At 48.6% G+C, this 19,074-nt stretch overlaps 1 protein-coding gene across 1 annotated transcript; it reads left to right on the top strand.

Moving 5' to 3' along the window:
• The first annotated feature begins 8,442 nt into the window (after positions 1-8,442).
• Positions 8,443-18,028, top strand: TEDC2 (tubulin epsilon and delta complex 2). Its single transcript, XM_062612008.1, has 10 exons — positions 8,443-8,498; positions 8,578-8,676; positions 8,842-8,897; positions 9,376-10,057; positions 11,476-11,529; positions 13,964-14,048; positions 14,422-14,530; positions 14,763-14,864; positions 15,284-15,495; positions 17,391-18,028. Exons 1-10 carry the CDS (start codon positions 8,473-8,475, stop codon positions 17,535-17,537), a joined length of 1,572 nt encoding a protein of 523 aa, XP_062467992.1. The 5' UTR covers positions 8,443-8,472; the 3' UTR covers positions 17,538-18,028.
• Positions 18,029-19,074: the final 1,046 nt, after the last annotated feature.

Raw genomic sequence — 19,074 nt, 5'->3', positions numbered from 1 at the left:
ATCAGCACTTGCCCCAAAGTACAAAGGAGAACTGAAGCAACTTTTTCTTCTGCAGACTGATATGACTCCCTGCTAAGAACTAGCAACTACCTCTACTGATGACTGGAGTTTGTGTCCCTCAGTGCACTCAGTGGAGATGCTAAAGAGTGTTAGGCTGTTCAAGGAAGTTAAAGGCCAGGTTGGACAGGAGTTCAAACAACCTGGTCTAGTGGAAAGTGTCCTTGCCTGTGGCAGGGGATTGAAACTGGATGAGCTTTAAGGTCCCTTACAACCCAGACCAGAATTACTACTTTGGGCAGATGACATGGTATGGAAACAAGGACCTTTCCAAGATGTTCCAGGTGCCCACCACCACTTACACTTTTTTCCTGAGATGAGGCATAAAGATGATGATACAAGAAAAGAAGTTACACTCCTTTGACATCAAAACCAGCAGATGGGAACTTTTGTGAATAAATCTGTGAGCTGGAGCTGTCTGACGATGCCAGCTTTGCCAACAAGGAGAAGTGGAAGTTTATTCTAGCACAGATTTCAGCAGTTAATCAAGGATGTGCTCAGAGCAGATGTGTGAGCAAGAAACTGTGTGAGATACGAGCTGAAATCAGAAGTCCTGACAGAGATGATATGCATGTGTATGCACATCTGGAGCATTCCACAATCACTTGAGCTGAAAGATTCCTACTTTCAGCTGAACACACTGAGAGAGATGAGAAATGGACAGCTGAATATGGAAGTCTTGCTAGTTGAAAGTGCCTTGTAAAACTCTGACTTGTGTCTTAAATCAAGTTCAAGTGTAAAGAAGATTTCCAGCACATGGAGATTTGCTGTAATTTTTGGATTCTAGAAGAGGAAGATGAAATTGAATAAAGGGAAACAACAAGCTTGACAGAGCATGATTGCTGCCCACAGGGCACGGATGGGGCTCATCAAATGCTGTTACCTATGCAATAGATGATGTGACGGCCTGGCTGAAAGGTCTTGTCTGAGAGGGCAGCAAAGAGGAAAATGATGTTAATCTGTTAGTCTGAATTGATTAATCAGATCTTAGCCTGGCACTGTTGTTTGTAGAAACTCAGATACCTTGCTCCACCTGATGTAGTCATTAGCTTTCATAGCCTGTCTGATTCAGTTTTGTGCAGAAGACTTTGAGACGCAGTGTGAAATGTTCCATTAAAATCTAAATATATTACTGCAACTTCTTCTAGCATCAGTCACCACACCACAGACTCAAACTGGCATTTCCCTTCTCTTCTGTCTCCTAATTATTAGCTAAATAGGGAAAATAATAGAAGAGTGACTAGGAATAGCAATTCCTAACACTGTGGCTTGTTGTCCTTTCTTTGCAGCCCAGTACATTCTGACTGCACAGACCTCTGTTTTCATGGGTATAAGAGTGTCTGGAGGTTTTTCTCAGTATATTTCCATTCCAATAAGTGCTGAAGCAGATTTATTTGGACAGTTGCTGCCGCATAGAATCTCAGACTGGTTTGAGTTGGAAGGAACCTTAAAGCTCATCCAGTTCCAACCCCTGCCACGGCAGGGCCACTTCCACTAGACCAGGTTGCTCCAAGCCCCGTCCAACCTGGCCTTGAACACTGCCAGGGATGGAGCAGCCACAGCTTCTCTGAGCAACTTGTGCCAGCGCCTCAGCACCCTCACAGGGAAGAGCTTCTGCCTAAGAGCTCATCTCAATCTCCCCTCTGTCAGGTTGAAGCCATTCCTCTTCATCCTGTCCCTACAGGCCATTGTCAAAACCCCTCCCCAAGGAGGAGGAGTATGGAATACATGTTTGAACTTTCTCTAATAAAGACTCAGCAGCATTTTAGCTTCTACCTGCGAGTACTACAGCAGCAGTGTTGTATACTTTACCAGCAACTCTAAGAGAAATAGGATATTTGTCTTTGGCCAGTGCTCTTCTCCATCCTCCGTGAGGCTCAGACTCCGACTCAGCATCAGGCAGTGCCTGAGCAGGCTGGTGTCAGGGTCACATTAGAATGCAGTCACCAGTGTGGCCAACATACCCACCATCCCTGGCCTGTGTGCTCCCATTCACGCTTCAGAATGTATGAACACCACCACACTCCAGAAGCTGCTCACTGCATGCTCCATGAGAGGAAGGGAGTTCAGGGTCACAAGCCATGTGGATTATGTCAAGCCCAGCACCCAGCTTCTATCTGCAGCAAACAGCAGAACCACAGAACACAGTATGCACACAGACAAGTGACCTTCCCTGGAGCTCATATAGAATCATAGAATAGTTAGGGTTGGAAAGGACCTTAAGATCATCAAGTTCCAACCCCCCTGCCATGGACAGGGACACCTCATACTAAACCATATCATCCAAGGCCTCGTCCAACCTGGTCTTGAACACTGCCAGGGATGGAGCATTCACAACCTCCCTGGGCAACCTATTCCAGTGCCTCACCACCCTAACAGGAAAGAATTTCCTCCTTATATCCAATCTGAACTTCCCCTGTTTAAGTCTTAACCTTACCCCTTGTCCTGTCACTACAGTCCCTAATGAAGAGTCCCTCCCCAGCATCCCTATAGGCCCCCTTCAGATACTGGAAGGCTGCTATGAGGTCTCCACGCAGCCTTCTCTTCTCCAGGCTGAACAGCCCCAGTTTTCGCAGCCTGTCTTCATACAGGAGGTGCTCCAGTCCCCTGATCATCCTTGTGTCCCTTCTCTGGACTTGTTCCAACAGTTCCATGTCCTTTTAATGTTGAGGACACCAGAACTGCACACAGTACTCCAGGTGAGGTCTCGCGAGAGCAGAGTAGAGGGGCAAGATCACCCCCTTCGACCTGCTGGTCACGCTCCTTTTGATGCAGCCCAGGATACAGTTGGATTTCTGGGCTGCGAGCGCACAGAAGCCGGCCCATGTTCATTTTCTCATCGACCAACACCCCCAAGTCCTTCTCCGCAGGGCTGCTCTGAATCTCTTCTCTGCCCAATCTGTAGCTGTGGCTGGGATTGCTCCAACCCAGGTGTAGGACCTTGCACTTGGCATGGTTAAATTTCATGAGGTTGGCATCAGCCCACCTCACAAGCGTGTCAAGGTCCCTCTGGATGGCATTCCTTCCCTCCAGCATATCAACCGAACCACACAGCTTGGTGCCATCGGCAAACTTGCTGAGGGCGCACTCAATCCCACTGTCCATGTCAGCAATGAAGGTGTTAAACAAGACCGGTCCCAACACCGATCCCTGAGGGACACCACTCGTTACTGGTCTCCAGCCGGACATTGAGCCACTGACCACAACTCTTTGTGTGGGGCCATCCAGCCAGTTCTTTATCCACCGAGTGGATAAAGATGAGGTCTCCACGCAGCCTTCTCTTCTCCTTCTTTATCCACCGAGTGGATAAAGAATATCTTTGCATTTAATTCCTATTCATGTTTTCTTTTTTCCATGAGTTTTCCTAATGGCTTCTTTTCTTGCTGGGAAGCCATGCAACCTTTGGCATCTGCAGCCTCCAGCAGTGATGGGCCTAGAGATCACCTCCATCCCTGGGTGCAGACATTCATAGCAACAAGTGCTTATGCAGATCTCACAGCAACAGTCTCTAGCAGGGCTGTTGAAGTCTTTCCAGCGTAGCAAAAGCAGCTCACTCTGAAGAGGTCTGGTCTGCTGGGTCTCTCCCAGACACAACTGCAGTGTCTCCCTTTGTAAGTGGCCATGCAATGCAGGAGGATTTCTCCTGCCATCAGGAGAGAAGCAGCCCTGAGGCACTGATGTCTGGATGAGCATGGCCTGCATGAGAACGCTGATGGGTTACTGCAGGTGTTGCAGAAGTCTGGCCAACACTATCCTGGGCCCCAGTGCATGAGTCTTCAGCAGGAGAAGGCGTGGTCCATGGGTGGGTGCTCATTGTCCCACAGGAACACATCTCCTCCCTTCCACTAGAACCCATGCTGTCCTAATGTTTGTTCATGGTCCGGGATAAAAGAGGAAGGACCCCCCAGGTTCTCATTTGGCTGCATTTTCCCAGACTGTAAACCAGGTAGCAAGAAGCCTCAAGGGCAGAACAGCCCCATAAATACCCCAGAATTACAAGGACCCTCTAAAAACAACTAGGCAAGGCCTTTCTCTTGGCTGGCAGCTCCAAGGGACTTCGCTTTCATTTGGTGTGAACTGAGACCTCAGCTTGGGCTCAGGGTTTTGAAGATGTGCTAATGCAATGATCCTTAACACATTAATTCCCTAGGCAGGGTACCAATCCACTGCTTCCTCTGTGGCAAACCACTGGCCTGCTTTTATGGGGACCTCCATGTGTTAAATGCATAATTTTTTACTGGGACATGTGAGGAAAAGACCCTGTTGTTACTGCAGCACGTCAAAAGAACCCCTGTCAGAGTAACATAGCAGCCAGAGGCAGAACACTCCTGCACATAGTGTTCACAGGGGCTGTGTGATGAATTGCTGCAGATGATTTCCAATCCCCCTGGCCAAATCTCCAGATTCCTGGCTTTCCCTGTCCCCAGTCTTACTCCAGTGCACAGTTCCTTGCTTAAAACACAGTCTTCCCCCCACATGACATTACCTCACTTCCTTCCACCCACATGGCCAAGCAGGATCCCTGGAGAGCTGTACTGGATCTGCACAGGCTGGGCAGGACAGAGCTCTGGCCTCTGCCATTGGTGGGATGTCCTATGGGACAGCAGATCCTCCCTCCCTGCTCTCTGTTCCAGCACCGAAGTCAGAGCATCTGCACAGCACTCATCCCACCCACTGGTGCGGTCCTGGTGAGAGACTTGCAGCTGCTTCACAGGACATCCAGTGCAAGTGCTGCTGGAGACCCAGCATACATACAGCACAAAAATCCAGCTGCCAGAGCCCTGGATCCTACACACTGGGGTTCCCGCCCTAACCCAAAGTCCAAGCTGATGTATGGACACTTATGCCTCAGGAGACCATGTTTGGAAAGAAATGTTTTTTTTTGTGTAGATCTCCCCACCTCAGCTGTATTCTTTTCCAACTTGGACACATGCTGTCACCCCATCTGTTTCATCCTCCCTGTTTTGTTTTAATGGGGGCTGATGGAATGTAATTTCCAGTTCAGGAAGAGGGTGAGGATACAGAGCAGAGTATTTTCCTATAAGAGTGTCCCTGCTGTCAGCATCTTTCACCTTGTCAGTTTTACAAAGCTGATGCTTGTCCTGGTTTTATAAGCTCATGCTCCCTGTGACCTGCAGCTTGGGAATCTGCCTGCTGGCTGCAAGCAGCCACAGCACCCACTGAGTGCCCCAGCAAGGTGAGCATGCCCCCTGCACACTGACACCCTTCACTTGTGCCACAAGACATCCTCTGTCGGGGACATGTCACATCCCCTTCCCACCCCATCTTGCTGATAGCCATGTGAATTCCACAGGGATTTTGGCTGCAGCAAAATACAGGGTCTGGGAATCTATTTATAATCTGTGTTTCTCACAGATTCATTTCCTAGAATCTTTGCTCTAAACAGATGACAAGAGCTGAAAAAGGATCCTTGGATATTTATGTATTTTTTTCCAGCAGTATAGCAACATCCTCAGGCTTACATTTGGAAACACTGGGAGGTTTTCTTCCTCCTTGTCTCAAACAAGAACGGTTTGGGAAAGTGTGATTCAGTTCCTCAGTCTTTAAGGTACCTCCACAGAACCTGAAGAGTTTGTACAGGATGTTACCCTGGTGTATACAGGGAGGATTTTCCTATGTCAGGTCAACAGGCAGCATACAGGAGCAGAGCTTCTGCAAGAGAGTAAAGAAAGTGTGAGAAGGTTTATTAGTGATGTTTATCTCCTGCTTCTTAATTTTGTCTTGTGTTCAAAGTGTGATGCCTACTTGTACTTTATCCTAGGAAGTCCTGCCCATGATGGGCAGGGTTCCCAGAGAGATTAGTCACCCAGCAGGAGATCCAAGTACCTGCACAGCTATTTTTTATTAGCCTCAGGTACTTGACAGTTGGGCTGTCAGTAAAAGAAGAAATATGGATAGTAGAATATCACTTGCACCTGTCAGTGTAAGCAATGAGTGCTGACACTGTAACTTCCCAAAATGCCTCATCACTGCAGGCACTGAGAAAAACTGGTGGCAGAGCTGCAGCTACAAGCACTGCCACTTGCACATTGCACAAGTATTTTAACCCACATATCTTTTGTTAAATAAATCTTTAAGTAGTGATTTGCACCAGTTTAAATATTTATCATGTGGACCATGTCGTGGTACTCAGCATTTTCACAGCAAACACTGAATTAGAACCATAATTCAGACTCTGTCAGCTTAAAATCCAGTCCCTGGCATAAACATCTCCTGTGCCAGCTGTACCAGATCAGGTCTGGGTCAGGGCTCACTGCCACACGAACAAAACATGGCTCTTTGCTGCATTTACCCCTTTGAGCATGAGCTGTTGTCAGTGAAAAGAATCAGACACAAATACCCTGGATTTTTAGCTCAGCTGGGTTTACCAGGTGATCCACTGAAAAGCCAACCACCCACAGGAGGAGGGATGAGCTGATGTACTCAGTGGCTACGCTAGTGCCAGACTCCTCAGAAGGGGAGGCAACAGGAGCCTATGGCAGAGGTGTGGATGGAATGGAGCAGGGCTGGTGCTGCAGGGAGGGAGCTCTCACAGCAGCTGGGTTGTTATGTGGATAGAGTCCTGATTTAAGCCCGAGCATCAGCAGCAGGGTGGCTACCTTGGTCAGAAAGCTTCTGCTCTCCACATGCTAATTACCCCCTCAGCCCAGCTCTTGCACCATGGTTTCTCTCCACAGCACTTGCTGCAGGTGGAAGGGGCAGTTACAGCCTTGCCCTCTTCACCTTCTAATTCTGGGGTGGCAACAGCACTTGCCTAACCTTGCTCTTGACTCAGAGGCAACACACAAATGGTCATCTGTCCTTCTTCCCAGTGAGTGGCAGAGTAATGACAAAGGGCCCACATTAAAGCTTCCTTGTCTATCAGTAGGAATAGAATCATAGAATCACAGAATCAACTAGGTTGGAAAAGACCTTTAAAACCATCAAGTCTAACCATTAACCGAGGGCTGCCACAACCACCACTAAACCAAGTGGTTTAGTGGAATGTTAGTGCCTGCACAAAGCCAGAGGATCAGGAGGGTTTGTCTCAAGCACAAAAGGGGTTTTTGAGTTTCAGGGATGTTCCTTGATTAGCACTTCTAAACCCCAGAATCTTGATGCAAAAACTGGTGGGGTCAGTAGCACTGCCTCCAGGGGAGTGCAGATAACTTTCCTGGATTACAGCAGGATTACGGGAGTCTGACCCCCTTTTTGGCTGTTCAGAATTGCTTAAATGTCAACAACAGCCATGTAGGTGCCTAACAGATCTCTTAACTCTGCACTGCCCAGGCTGTATTCTCCCAGAGATGCTGGCAGTGGCAGCAGCATGCAACCCTCTGCTGAGGTATAGTAAAACTGCATCATCTCCAGTAGCAGAGAACCCTGTGCAGTCACCGTGCAGCAGCACCAGCTGAGGACCTTTAAACCTCATTAGGAGAAAAACACAATAATTCTGCCAAAAGAAGGGAAACAACGAGCTTCTCATGCACTTGCAGTCAAGAAGCAAACTATTCATAGACTCACAGAATCCCAGACTGGGTTGGGTTGAAGGGACCTTAAAGCTCATCCAGTTCCAACTCCCTGCCACAGGCAGGGACACCTTCCACTAGACCAGGTTGCTCCAAGCCCCATCCAACCTGGCCACCAGGGATGGGGCAGCCACAGCTTCTCTGGGCACCCTGTGCCAGCACCTCAGCACCCTCACAGGGAAGAGCTTCTGCCTAAGAGCTCATCTCAGTCTCCCCTCTGTCAGGTTAAAGCCATTCCCCCTTGGCCTGACCCTACAGGCCCTTGTCCAAAGCCCAACTGGAGCTGCTCTAAGGTCTCCCCTTAAGGAGCCTTCTCTTCTCCAGGCTGAACCAGCCCAGGTCTCTCAGCCTGGCTCCAGAGCAGAGCTGCTCCAGCCCTCACAGCATCTCCATGGCCTCCTCTGGACTCTCCATGTGCAGGACCTTGCACTTGCCCTTGTTGAATACCATGAGGTTTGCATGGTCGCACCTCTCCAGCCTGTCCAGGTTCCTCTGGATCCCATCCGTTCTCTCCAGCGCATCGACCACACGACACAGAGACTGAATTGAGGCTTAAAACTCACACTTACTGAAGGCGCCTCAGGGAATAAACGGTTTCTGCGGGGGAAGCGGGGCCTGCAGCACCCCCAACACAAGGCCTAGCGCCCCTGGGCTGGCTCACGATCCCACCCCACCCGGCTCGCGGGCGGTCCGCGGCTCCCTGGCCCGCTCCCGCCCCTCTCCTCTGAGCCCGCCCTGCCCCGCAGATCCTGGCAGGTTGATAAGGACAGCGGCTGCTGGCACTGAGTTTAGTGGGCGTAGCGACGGCGGCAGCGTGTAGAGCTGCCAGGACCGAGCCGAACGGAGCGGGGGCGGGCGGTGGCGCGGGCGCGGGCGGACTCGGTCCATGCTGCCTACGGGCTGCGGCCGGCGGTGAGAACGGGGCCGGGCGGCGGGAGCGGGGCCATGCGGCGGAGGCCATGCGGGCCGCTGATGGTGCTGGGCCCTACAGGTCGGCTGCGGCGCTGTTGGCGGCATTGGGCGAGGGTGCGGGCCGGCGGCGGGAGCTGGAGCAGCGGGCGGCGCGGAGCTCTGCTCTCCTGCGGCGCTGGTGAGTGCGGCCGGGCCGGGCCTAGCTTCCACCCCGCGGTGGCCCTACGTCGGGGCCGGGGTCCGTGGTGCTGGCAGGGCCGGTGTTTATGTTCTCCCGCCGGGGAAGCTGAGCCCGTCCGTGCCCCCAATGCTTTCCCTTGGCGCTGTGTTTCTCCCCGCCCAGGGGCAGTGAGGAAGAGGAGCAGGCGCAGCCAGAGGCCGGCTCCAGCAATGGACGAGGTGAGTGCTTCCCACTCGGCCTGGTGTCTCTTCATGTCACATTGGCCCTGGGCCTGATCGGGGTTGAGCCAGTTTCAGTGTTGGACGTCCTTCCAGTGCTCTGCATCGACTGGAATCCCCTATCTCTCAATCTTTTTCCTCCCACTTTCGCCCTTGGTGTTAGCTTGGACCTGTGCTGCAGTAATCCAGGTCAGTGATGAAGTGCCTGTGGGCCTGACCAAGGTGTGGTATTTGTCACTGGTTGATAAAGGGGAGGTTGACTCTGGAGAGCTGTCTCCTCTTATGACTCACAGCTATCTTGGGTCTTCGAGGCTTTTGGCAAGCCTGGCTGCGTTCTCTGTATAGTTGCTGGCCAGAATACCCACCACACCGTTTAGAGGGTTCAGTTTCCTTTTGTGGCACCTAAAAGAACAAAGCTAGTTTAGAGACAAATGGGGAAGATCCAGGTTTGGACCTGATAAATCTTCTCCTCTTGCAGACAACAAACCTTCACCCAAGGAGCTGGAGGAGCTGGAACTGCTGAACAGAGCCTTAGAGAAGGTGCTGAAAGTCAGGAAAAGCATCTTGAAAACTCCATTAGGGGCCCAGGGAGCTACAGGAGAGAAATCTGCAGGTGAGGAACCTGCTCTCAAGAATGCTGAAGAGCAGCAAGTGCCTGTACCTGTTGAGGATGTTCCTGTAAGCACAAAGGTGAGATCTGTAAGCAAAAAGCCTGCCTCTTTGAAAAAGCCCTCTCCATACCAGCTAAAAGCCCCTTATAGGACTGACCCAGAGGTGAAAAAACTGCAAAACAAAGCCTCGTCCAGATGTGTTTCTCGAAGTCCCAGGACAGCTGGGAAGAGCTCCTCAAAAGGGGTAGTTTACAAACAAGGAAGGAGTCCTAGGAGACCAGTGAGTGCCGGTGCCAGAGAGGTCTATGCTCCATCTGAACCCCAAAAGGCACCTCACTCATGCAGATCTGCCCTGAATGAGCAGCAAAGGTTTTCTATAGGGGATTCAGCTGGGGAAAAGAACTCTGTAGCTGTTGGCAGACAGTCACTTGATCCAGGGAAGAAAAGTTGTGGTTTCCTGGGAGAGTCCAGCAAAAAGGAGAACCCTGCAGCTGAAGGAGCATTGGGAAGGAGCACCTCACCTTGCGGAGTCACCCTGCAGGAAAAGGGGTAAGTGCTGAGAGATGGGTGCCTCTGTCTTGTTCTGCTCAACACTGACTAGCACATCTGCGAAGCCTGGTCTCCTGCTGTTCTGGAGGCCTCTTGGTTTCACTACCCCCTTCAGATCTTCCTCAAGAGGAAGGATCCTCTACAATTTAAAAGCCTTTATTGTGATTGTTCTTGTTTTAAGGGCTTAGTTTTGGATGGCTGGGACTCTGAAAGTCTTTAATTAAAACTCTTTGATATTTCATAGCCCCTTGTGATTGTTTTGGAAAGCTGCCTCTAGAGCTTTCTCAAGCCTTAGTTGTCCTCTGAGTGCACTTTCTATTACAGCTTAGTGATTTTTTTTTTTTAGTGGTTTGTTTGGGTTTTTTTGCACAATGATAGTACATAATGCAAATATTCTCTCTCTCTGTCGTGTGCCCAGTGCTGTTTGAAGAGATGGCATCTGGGATTTAATACTGTCCCCTTTAACCTGTAAGATACTGCCTGTGTAACTACACAGATCAGTATTGACTAGAATGCAGTTGTTTCAAGTATTTGGTGTAGGAAGAATGATGTATGTTATTGAGATACTCAGTAACTGTGGAAAAGTGGCAAAAGACTACTTGGAAGTTTTGCTTCGCATTCAGACCAGTCTCTGTTGAAATAATTTCTGTGTTCTGTCTATTCTGTGCTTTAAAGAAAAGTGAAGTTCAGATCTGATACATGTCTGTCCCTGGAAAATTTTGAGGAATAGCCCTCAGCTGCCACAAACCCTGTGTTTGTGCAAGGAGGGAATTATTGTTCACATGATGTTGGAACAGACATAGGACACTGAGTGACAGTTGCTGGGAGAGCAGGAATCTGGATTCAAATGTTTGTTAACTTAGTCCCAACTGTTGTCTTGTGTTCAGAGTCTGCACGTGACTGTAGCTATAACTGCCAACCCATATGTTTTTGCAATAACGAGTTAGGGATTGGCCTACTTTGGGATTAAGATGCATATTCCCTGTGGAAGCTGAAATATCCGTTTCCCATTTCTTTGTGATATGGTGCTAAGCAAAGCTGCCTTGTGGCTCAGGTACAGCCGCAGAGTCAGCCTGTAGGGATCAGCTTCCCTGAACAGGTTGGTTCCACATCTGTACTCTGCCTTGCCAGGGCTTTGCTCCCAGCTCCTCACCTTGGAGGAACCTCTGAGGGCTGGTGCTAGGCTGCAGGAGCTCTCCCAAATTGGCTCAGTAATGCTTATGGAAGCATATAATCCTCCTTCCTCCTTCCTTGAGGTCGGCTGAGGGCTGTGGTGGATTCCATCTCCACGGTTACTGACATCTTCAGTTACAGCTTAAATTCATGTCAAATTTAGACAAAATGTCATTCTCTCTGTTTTGAAGGCAAGGTTCAACTGCTCTTCAGCAGTCAGGATTGATGCTATTTGTGTTTTGCAGGTGCCAGCTGAAGCTGCCCCTTCCCTACAGGAAAGCCTATTTCAGGAACTTTAGGTAAGCCTAGCCTGAGCAGTCCAGAACTACTCCCTGCTTCAGGGCAGTGAGATGGGGGAGACCTGGCTGGTTTGCAGGTGACAGGGAGGTACTGACCCCACAGTGTGTGGAGCCTGAACCTGGGGCAGGAGAATGGTCCCATACAGCATGTCTCTGCAAGGCTGTTTCTGAGGATGTGTGTGATCATGCTATTCTAGCCACTAGAGTTAGTTTTGTTTTCAGAGTGCCAATTCCTGTTAATCCCCCTGTTGTAAGAGTACTGGAATGCTTTAATCCTGGGTTTAACAGGGCTGCAGAAGTCTCTGCTGGCACTCTGTACTTGTTGAAAGCAGGAGACCCTGTGAGGTGGGTGTCACTATACCCTGTGTTTCCGTGCTGGTTGCTGGCCTGAGCTGCTCTGCTGGGGCAGCTCTCTGCCTGGAAGCACCAGGGCTGTGTTTGTTTGAGGTGATCCCTGCTGGTGAACTCTCTTAAATGGAGCCAATTACAATGTTGCCACACTGGTGGCATGTGAACTCGAAGCATATCATCAGTTCTGTTGTCTCGCCCTACCTATGTTTTTAGCCCATAGGCAGCAACAAATCTTCCCTTCCTTTCTTGAGGGGTAAGTCATCTGCATTTCTGTACATCTACTCTGTTAGTAAATGTGTACAAAAAGAGCGGACAGGACACATTCTCACCCTAGCTTTTCCCACAGGGATTCCTTCATATTCATCAAGACTCTAATTCCTTTTTGGGTTTTGGACAAAGTGATACATTTGGCAAGAAACATGACAGCAGTGCATCAGTAACAAGGGTGCAAAACATAGAGGATTTGCACCCCTGAAACTTGCTTCAGTACCCATAACGCCTGGTAACTTCCTGTACCAGTGGTGCAGGTGGTTAGGTTTCTGGCAAATCCAGTGCTCTAGTCCATTCTCCAACCCTCTGGAAGGGTTTCCCACTATTGCCTTTGAGAAGTTTTGCCATAAATCAGCAGACATCTCATCATGTAATTTGTCCAGATGATAAGTTTAAAACCTCTCTTAAATCTGGCTGTAGCTCCTTGTGCTAGCTTCAGGAATTCCTCTTCCTCTTGGGAGTTGTCATTTATCAAACGCCAATTTGTTAGTTGCCCTCTGTGAGTTGTAGAGACTTGATTCTCTTAATTTTCACTTGTAAATTGAGCTTTTTGGCATCCTAATCACTCTGGTATAATTTTACACTTTTCACTATTACTTTCAACTCAGTGACAGATTGAAAATAACCTTTGCTCTGAAGATCCCTTTATAAAGGGAACACATCTTGCCTGATAACTTCTTTTCTCTTCCCTTAACCTTGCTATTTCTTTGCATAATGTGTTTCTGAAAACTGCAGTTTCTACCATGATTGAAAAAAAATATTTGGCTGGAGAAGAGACACACACACACACACTTGGGTTATGCACTGCATAACTATTTGAAGCTTCCTTGTGATGGTTGTCACTTTTTGCAGCAGGTTTTGGGAAGCTGGTTCTTTAAAGTTGTCCTTTACTTATGATGGAGGGGAGATTGAGATGAGGTCTTCAGAAGAAGCTCTTCCTTGTGACGGTGCTTGAGGCGCTGGCACAGGTTGCCCAGAGAAGCTGTGGCTGCCCCATTCTTGGCAGTGTTCAAGGCCAGGTTGGATGGGGCTTGGAGTCAACCTGGTCTGATGGAGGGTGTTCTTGCTTTAAGCTCCCTTCCAACCCAGACCAGTCTGAGATTCTATGTTGAAGGCTGTAACTGAAAAGCACCTCTCTTTCATTTAACACTATCATTTGTGCAAGACTTTTTATTTTAATCCTGGACTCTGATGAGGTCCTGGCCAGCTTACTCATGATACTGTCCTCAAACCTGTATGTTTTGCACAGCTGTTACTGATGCACTGTTGTCATGCTTCTTGCCACATGTACCACTTTGTCAAAAAAGGATTAGAGGAAAGTCTTCAGGAAGTTTGGAATCCCTGTGGGAAAAGCTAGGGTGAGAATTTGTCCTGTCCACTCTTTTCACCACATTTACTAACAGAGTAAGTGTACAGAAATGCAGATGACTTGCCTCTCAAGAAAGGGAGGGTTAGTTATGGGCTAAAAACATAGGACAGTAGCAAAGAATTGACATGCTTTACAGAACTACGTTGTCTCTCTTCTGATGGTTGTAAATTCTTCCCCTCAAAACAAGCTCAAAGAGACAAAACAGGTGTTTTGCAGTATCTAATGCTTTCTGCAGGGTTTCCTTGTGGATTTAATACCAGCACTCAAAAATGAGGAGTTAATGGCTATTTAATAACCTGTAAAAGAAAGGGGTGAGGAAGATGCTTGTATCTGAAGTGATACTGGTGTGTTACAGAATGTCATATGATGAGTCATAGCTCAGTGTGAGCACACTGGCACAGTGGATCATAACTCCTCCACCTCCTGCCCCTTCTGAATTTTCAGGGCATGGGAGAGATGTCGTCTCTGCCAAACAAGTGCAGATGCAGCAGCTGCCAGGACCCGTTTTTTAGAGAGGATCCAGACAACAGTATCCTTTCTTGGCTCTCGACCCACAAGCACGGGGTGCAGTACAGCAGCACCATTGCAATTGCTACGGTGTGCTCCCATCTGGAGAGTTATGTTTTCAATAACAGGAGTTCAAGCTGGGTCGCTATGAAGTGTTTTGTTGGTTTATTTTTTTCAATTGTGCTGCTCTTGAATAATCACAAATCTTTAGCTCCAGAGAAACAAGGCCACAAGGCCAACATGCCAGGCAGATCTGCAGCATCTGGCCTTCCCCCTGCAATGCCACTACACAGGCTGCTTGCCTTCTACCCCGACTCCAACTAGCCAGGCCCTGGGTTCAGGGTGGTGCACAGAGCTGGTGCTGTGTAACCTTCCTTAAGCTGCTGCTGTTTGAGTTCTGTTCACCAAGGCCAGCCTTCAGTCCTGCAGAGATGGAGGAAGAGTTAAAGGTCCTCCAGGATGTCCCCTGCTTTCTGAGCCAGTATGTGGAAGCTGAGCTTGCAGGTAAGGATTAAAAAAAAGGGGAGGGAAAGGGTAGAATGTGGAATAAGGATGGCTTAAGTGGGTTACAGTCACATGTGTCTTGTGTTCTTGGCATGTGCTGGATGTGAGGGTCAGGACCATTCTCTGCTTAAAATGAGGGCTAGTGAACCCAAGGCCACTCTAGAAACTGGTATCTGGGGAGGAAGGTTTCAGTATTCTCATGCCTGCTGTTTTTCCTCTGCTTCTCTTCCAGACCAACCCACCCTGCAAAGAGAGTATGAAAGCCTTTTGACCTTGGAGGGTTTGCAAACCATAGTTTCCCAGTGCCTGTATAAGCTGCAGCTCCTGCGAGCAGGTGAGCCAGAGCCTGTTCTTGTAGTGGGATATGAATGTGGCCACCTGTGGTTGAACAGGTCTTTGCTATCTGTGCACACAACACTGTGATCCAACATAAGTTTTCTCCTGGTTATCGTAAATGGTAATGTAGCATTTAAAATTCTCTGGTGGCAAACAAAGCTGTGGTATTTTTTTGCCCCATCTGTGTTCAGGTGAGGTTTGGGACTTTGTAATTCTGGAGGGCTGGTGCGGGAGCTGTTGGGAGGTGGGAGAGGCTTCATGCCATAGCTTCAGATGTCGTGGTTGTGCCATTCCGAGGAGCTCGTCCTGACTAAAACAGCATCAGTCACTCATTTCTAGGAAGAGTAATGACAAATTCTGCAAGTACAGGTTTAACTTGTACCTTTCTGCCTCCTGCCAACTCTTCCACCCTGGCAGCTGTGGAGTCGCAGAGGAAGATGCACCCAGACTGCACTGGGAACATGGGAAGCTGCTCTCCAGCCTGTATTCCTTCCAGGGGACAGATGTGTGACAGTGCAGGCATGCTGGCTGTGCCTCTCCTTTGTTACTCCAGTTTCCAGGAGCTGAGGGACCTGTTTGCCTTGAAGCTGCAGGTGTCAGTACTGCACCAAGAAATTGCCTTACAAAAGGTGAGTCCATAAAAGGGTTTGTGCTCCAGTGTAGGGAAAGAAAAGGGCCGTTATAGGGCAACAGCTGACATATGGGGGAGCAACAGGGCAGCGAGCACTCCCAGTGATGTTTCTGTGTTCATGCTTCATGTCCAAGTCCCATCAGTGCTTTGCTTGCTTTGTGAATGGTATTCTTCTGTTAAGGCCAGAGCAAAGGTGATTAAATGTCTGACCCTCTCCTGATAAGATACTCTTTTTTTTTTTTTTTTATTTTTTTTTTATTTAGCTACTCTGAAAAAGTTTGGCAGTGGAGGATGGTTTCTGTAATACCTCATGACCCCCTTTGGCAGCCATTACAGTCCCGTTAAGGCACCCACTGTCATTCTGTCCTGAGTGACCTCCAGCTAGTGAACTCCTCTGCTGTCTGTTTCTTTCCTTTTAAACCTCAGACCACTGTGCTGCTAATTGGGATTTTACTATTCTGAGGCTGCCTATAGGAACATGGTGGGAGATCAGTCTCTTGACCAGCCTGAGCAGAGCAGCAGCAAAGGGCAGAGAAGAGCAGTGAAATCACATCTGCTCCTTTGACCTAACCTTTGCTGTTGACCTGAATGATAGACTTTGGAAAAGTTATTTCCTGTAAGGGATGAGGGATGAGTTACTCATAACTGGCCATGCTCCTCCTTCTGGCTGAAGATAAATTGCTGCCTGTCTTCAGATGGGACATTAGCACCATAATCCTGAATTATGGGTAATGAGGGTTTGATTTTTGTCTGCCAAGAATGAAGTATTGACCCACTGCCTGCTGCTTTGTTGACTGATTCAATTTCCTCTGCACATGCCTCTAAATCTGTGCTTTTAGCTGGGTATCTGGAGCAGCTGTGTGCAGGATAAGTGAAATTCTTTGGACAGGTGAAGTGAATAGACTGAGTACAAGATAAAGACCCTGGGAAAGGATGTGCATACATATTTCTGGGTCAAGCCTGTTGATAGCCTTTCTGTGGAGAAATACCAAGAATCATAGAAATACCTGGTAGCTCTTAGCCTGTTTTTGGTAAAGGCCTCTTTTCTTATGCATCAGGAGCAGGCCAGGCAGATGGAAAACAGAAGGGTCTCTCTCTTTGATAGAACAACACTATAGTGCTCCCTCACATGCTAGTTTTCCCCTTAGGTAGGTTTCATGTCTGCAGCTCTTAACTCTTACCAGAGATGAGCAACTGTGTCCTGTTTCCCGTCCCTGTGCAGTTCCCCTGTACTCTGTTCTATTTGGGTATTCCTTTGTTTCCACCCCTGGAAAATGTTTTCAGGGAGGTGACTGACACCTGCACCATACTTCTGGAGGGCAGTGTGTACAGCAGGCTGTGTAGATTTTAATGTGCAGACTGCTCAGACTTCATTAGCTGCTGTCATTTGAAAACCATATCCCAGGCATAATGTCTTTCTGAGCAGTCATACAAGAGTGGGGCTCCCTCCTGGGGAGAAGTGCAGCTTTGTTCTGTTTGGGCTGGAGCTGGCCACTTGCCTGTGATGCGTGGACTTATGTGGCTCAACTGAGAGGTGACAGGAGCAAATGGTTGAACTAGTCATAGCATAAGTGCTTCACTGTTTGGTTGGAAAGCTCCTGAATCAACATCAGCTTCAGCTTCTAGCAGGATGCTGATTTTATTCCAGTGCCAGGCTGGCTCTGCAGCATTTATCTCTGCTCTGGGAACACTGGGTGGCTGCTGGTGCACTTCATGAGTAGAGGATGAACAACTCTGCCTTTGTTGAATATGACAAAAGAGAATACCTGCCTATCAATCAGCATGCTATTAGTCACACTGCTCTGGTTAGGTACCACTTGTAATGCAGCCACGTCACTTCATGGCATCCCAAAAGTACATGCTGGCTCTGGTGATGTATCTCCTTTGCTCCAGGTCATGATGGCAGAACTCCTGCCTGTCCTGGAGGCCAAGCCCTGGCCAGAGGCCTCTGCAGCGCAGCTCTATCGGGCCATGTACACGCAGCTCTGTGAAGGGGGCAAGAGATTTCCTGTGCTGGTGAGGGATGAACTGGCAGACTGAGCCCATGGGAAACTCCTCCTGGCCATTGACGTAACCACAATTTTTAAGCAATAAATGTTTTCTTTTCTGTTAACTTTTTTATTCTGCCTGTTTGTCCAGCTCATTTTCAGGGGCTTGTTTTTCTTTTGTGGGTTTGTTGGGTTTGGTTTTTGTTTGGTTGGTTGTTTTTTCCTTTTATATCACTTTTATGACCTGCTAACTCTGAGGTTTTGTAATGCCCCTTCAGAGATTGAGACATTCATTGTTACTTTTCTTCCAAGGTCTGTCTCTGTTTCTAGCTGTAGATTCCTGGCTGCCTCAGTCAGGACACCAGGCCTCTATACGCAGACAGCGTAGCAGGCAATAAAACATGCTTTGTATGGATCAGATAGCCAGTCTGGTGGGGAGCAGCCTTCCTGCATCTAAACATCCAGAGAACCTGTGCTGCTGCTTCCCTATTACTCTGATCACCAGCTGGCATATAACCAGCATTATAGCAGTCGTTGTCTAATATTTCAGAGTCCAGAGGCCACAGAGATGCTGCAAGAGCTGGAGCAGCTCTGCTCTGAAGTCAGGCTGAGAGAGCTGGGCTTATTCAGCCTGGAGACAAGAAGGCTCCTTAAGGGGAGACCTTGTAGCCCCTTTAGGCACTGGAAGCTCCTCTAAGAAACCTGGAGAGGGCCTTTGGACAAGGGCCTGTAGGGACAGGACAAGGGGAAGGGCTTTAACCTGCCAGAGGGGAGACTGAGATGAGCTCTTAGGCAGAAGTTCTTCCCTGTGAGGGTGCTGAGGTGCTGGCACAGGGTGCCCAGAGAAGCTGTGGCTGCCCCATCCCTGGCAGTGTTCAAAGCCAGGTTGGATGGGGCTTGGAGCAGCCTGGTCTGGTGGAAGGTGTCCCTGCCCATGGCAGGGGTTTGGAACTGGATGAGCTTTAAGGTCCCTTGCAACACAACCCATTGTGTGATTCTATGATCTGTTCTAAATCAGGCTGGTGAAGCAGTCCAGTAGATGGCACCCAGCCCTTTCTGTTCCAGCTGAACAGAGCCAGGAGCTGCCTCCTGAGGGGACTACACAGTGTTCTGCCCGTGGAAAACTCAGATCCAGTGGCACTTCTGACGTTGTCAGTATGGGAAAATTCCAGCTTTGGTTCTTCCTGCACCCTAGGTTTTGAAGGTAATCCCCAAATCCCTTGGCATTTCGATGTGACAATTGAAGCAGAGCTTTAGAGTCAAGTGGACTATCTCTGCCTGTGATCACTTCGAAGTGATTTTGGGGGTGGGCCTCTGTGTACTGCTGCTTATTGCAGTGACTTGCAAGATATCTCTTTGCTGGACATGGGCTGTTTGCCTGGGGGTATTTAGCTCTTTGCAGTGCTGATAGGGATCATTATTTTTCCTTTGGCTTTGTTCAAGGCCAGAGTGAGTTGTCTGGCCCTTTCTGACATTTGGATTTCACAAAAAACCCTTCATATGACAGATGAGAATCAGCATCTCTCACTTTAGTTTTTTGATCATATTGCGTTCAGTTCTTTGTAAATAGTATTTACTTTCCCATGGAG

Source organism: Pezoporus occidentalis, unplaced genomic scaffold (genome assembly GCF_034315485.1).
Source record: "Pezoporus occidentalis ecotype Australia unplaced genomic scaffold, CSIRO_AGI_Poc_V1 ctg158, whole genome shotgun sequence".
Classification (NCBI taxonomy): domain Eukaryota; kingdom Metazoa; phylum Chordata; class Aves; order Psittaciformes; family Psittacidae; genus Pezoporus; species Pezoporus occidentalis.
The sequence above is the reverse complement of the archived record's forward strand: the minus strand, read 5'-3'. Positions and strand labels throughout refer to the sequence as shown.

Excerpts from the sequence above, each read along its gene's own strand:
- TEDC2 (XM_062612008.1), top strand. The coding sequence starts at position 8,473 with ATGCTGCCTACGGGCTGCGGCCGGCG. Across the intron at positions 8,898-9,375 it reads CGGCTCCAGCAATGGACGAG|ACAACAAACCTTCACCCAAG; the intron begins GTGAGTGCTTCC and ends CTCCTCTTGCAG. Across the intron at positions 14,049-14,421 it reads TAGAGAGGATCCAGACAACA|TTCTGTTCACCAAGGCCAGC; the intron begins GTATCCTTTCTT and ends CTGCTGTTTGAG.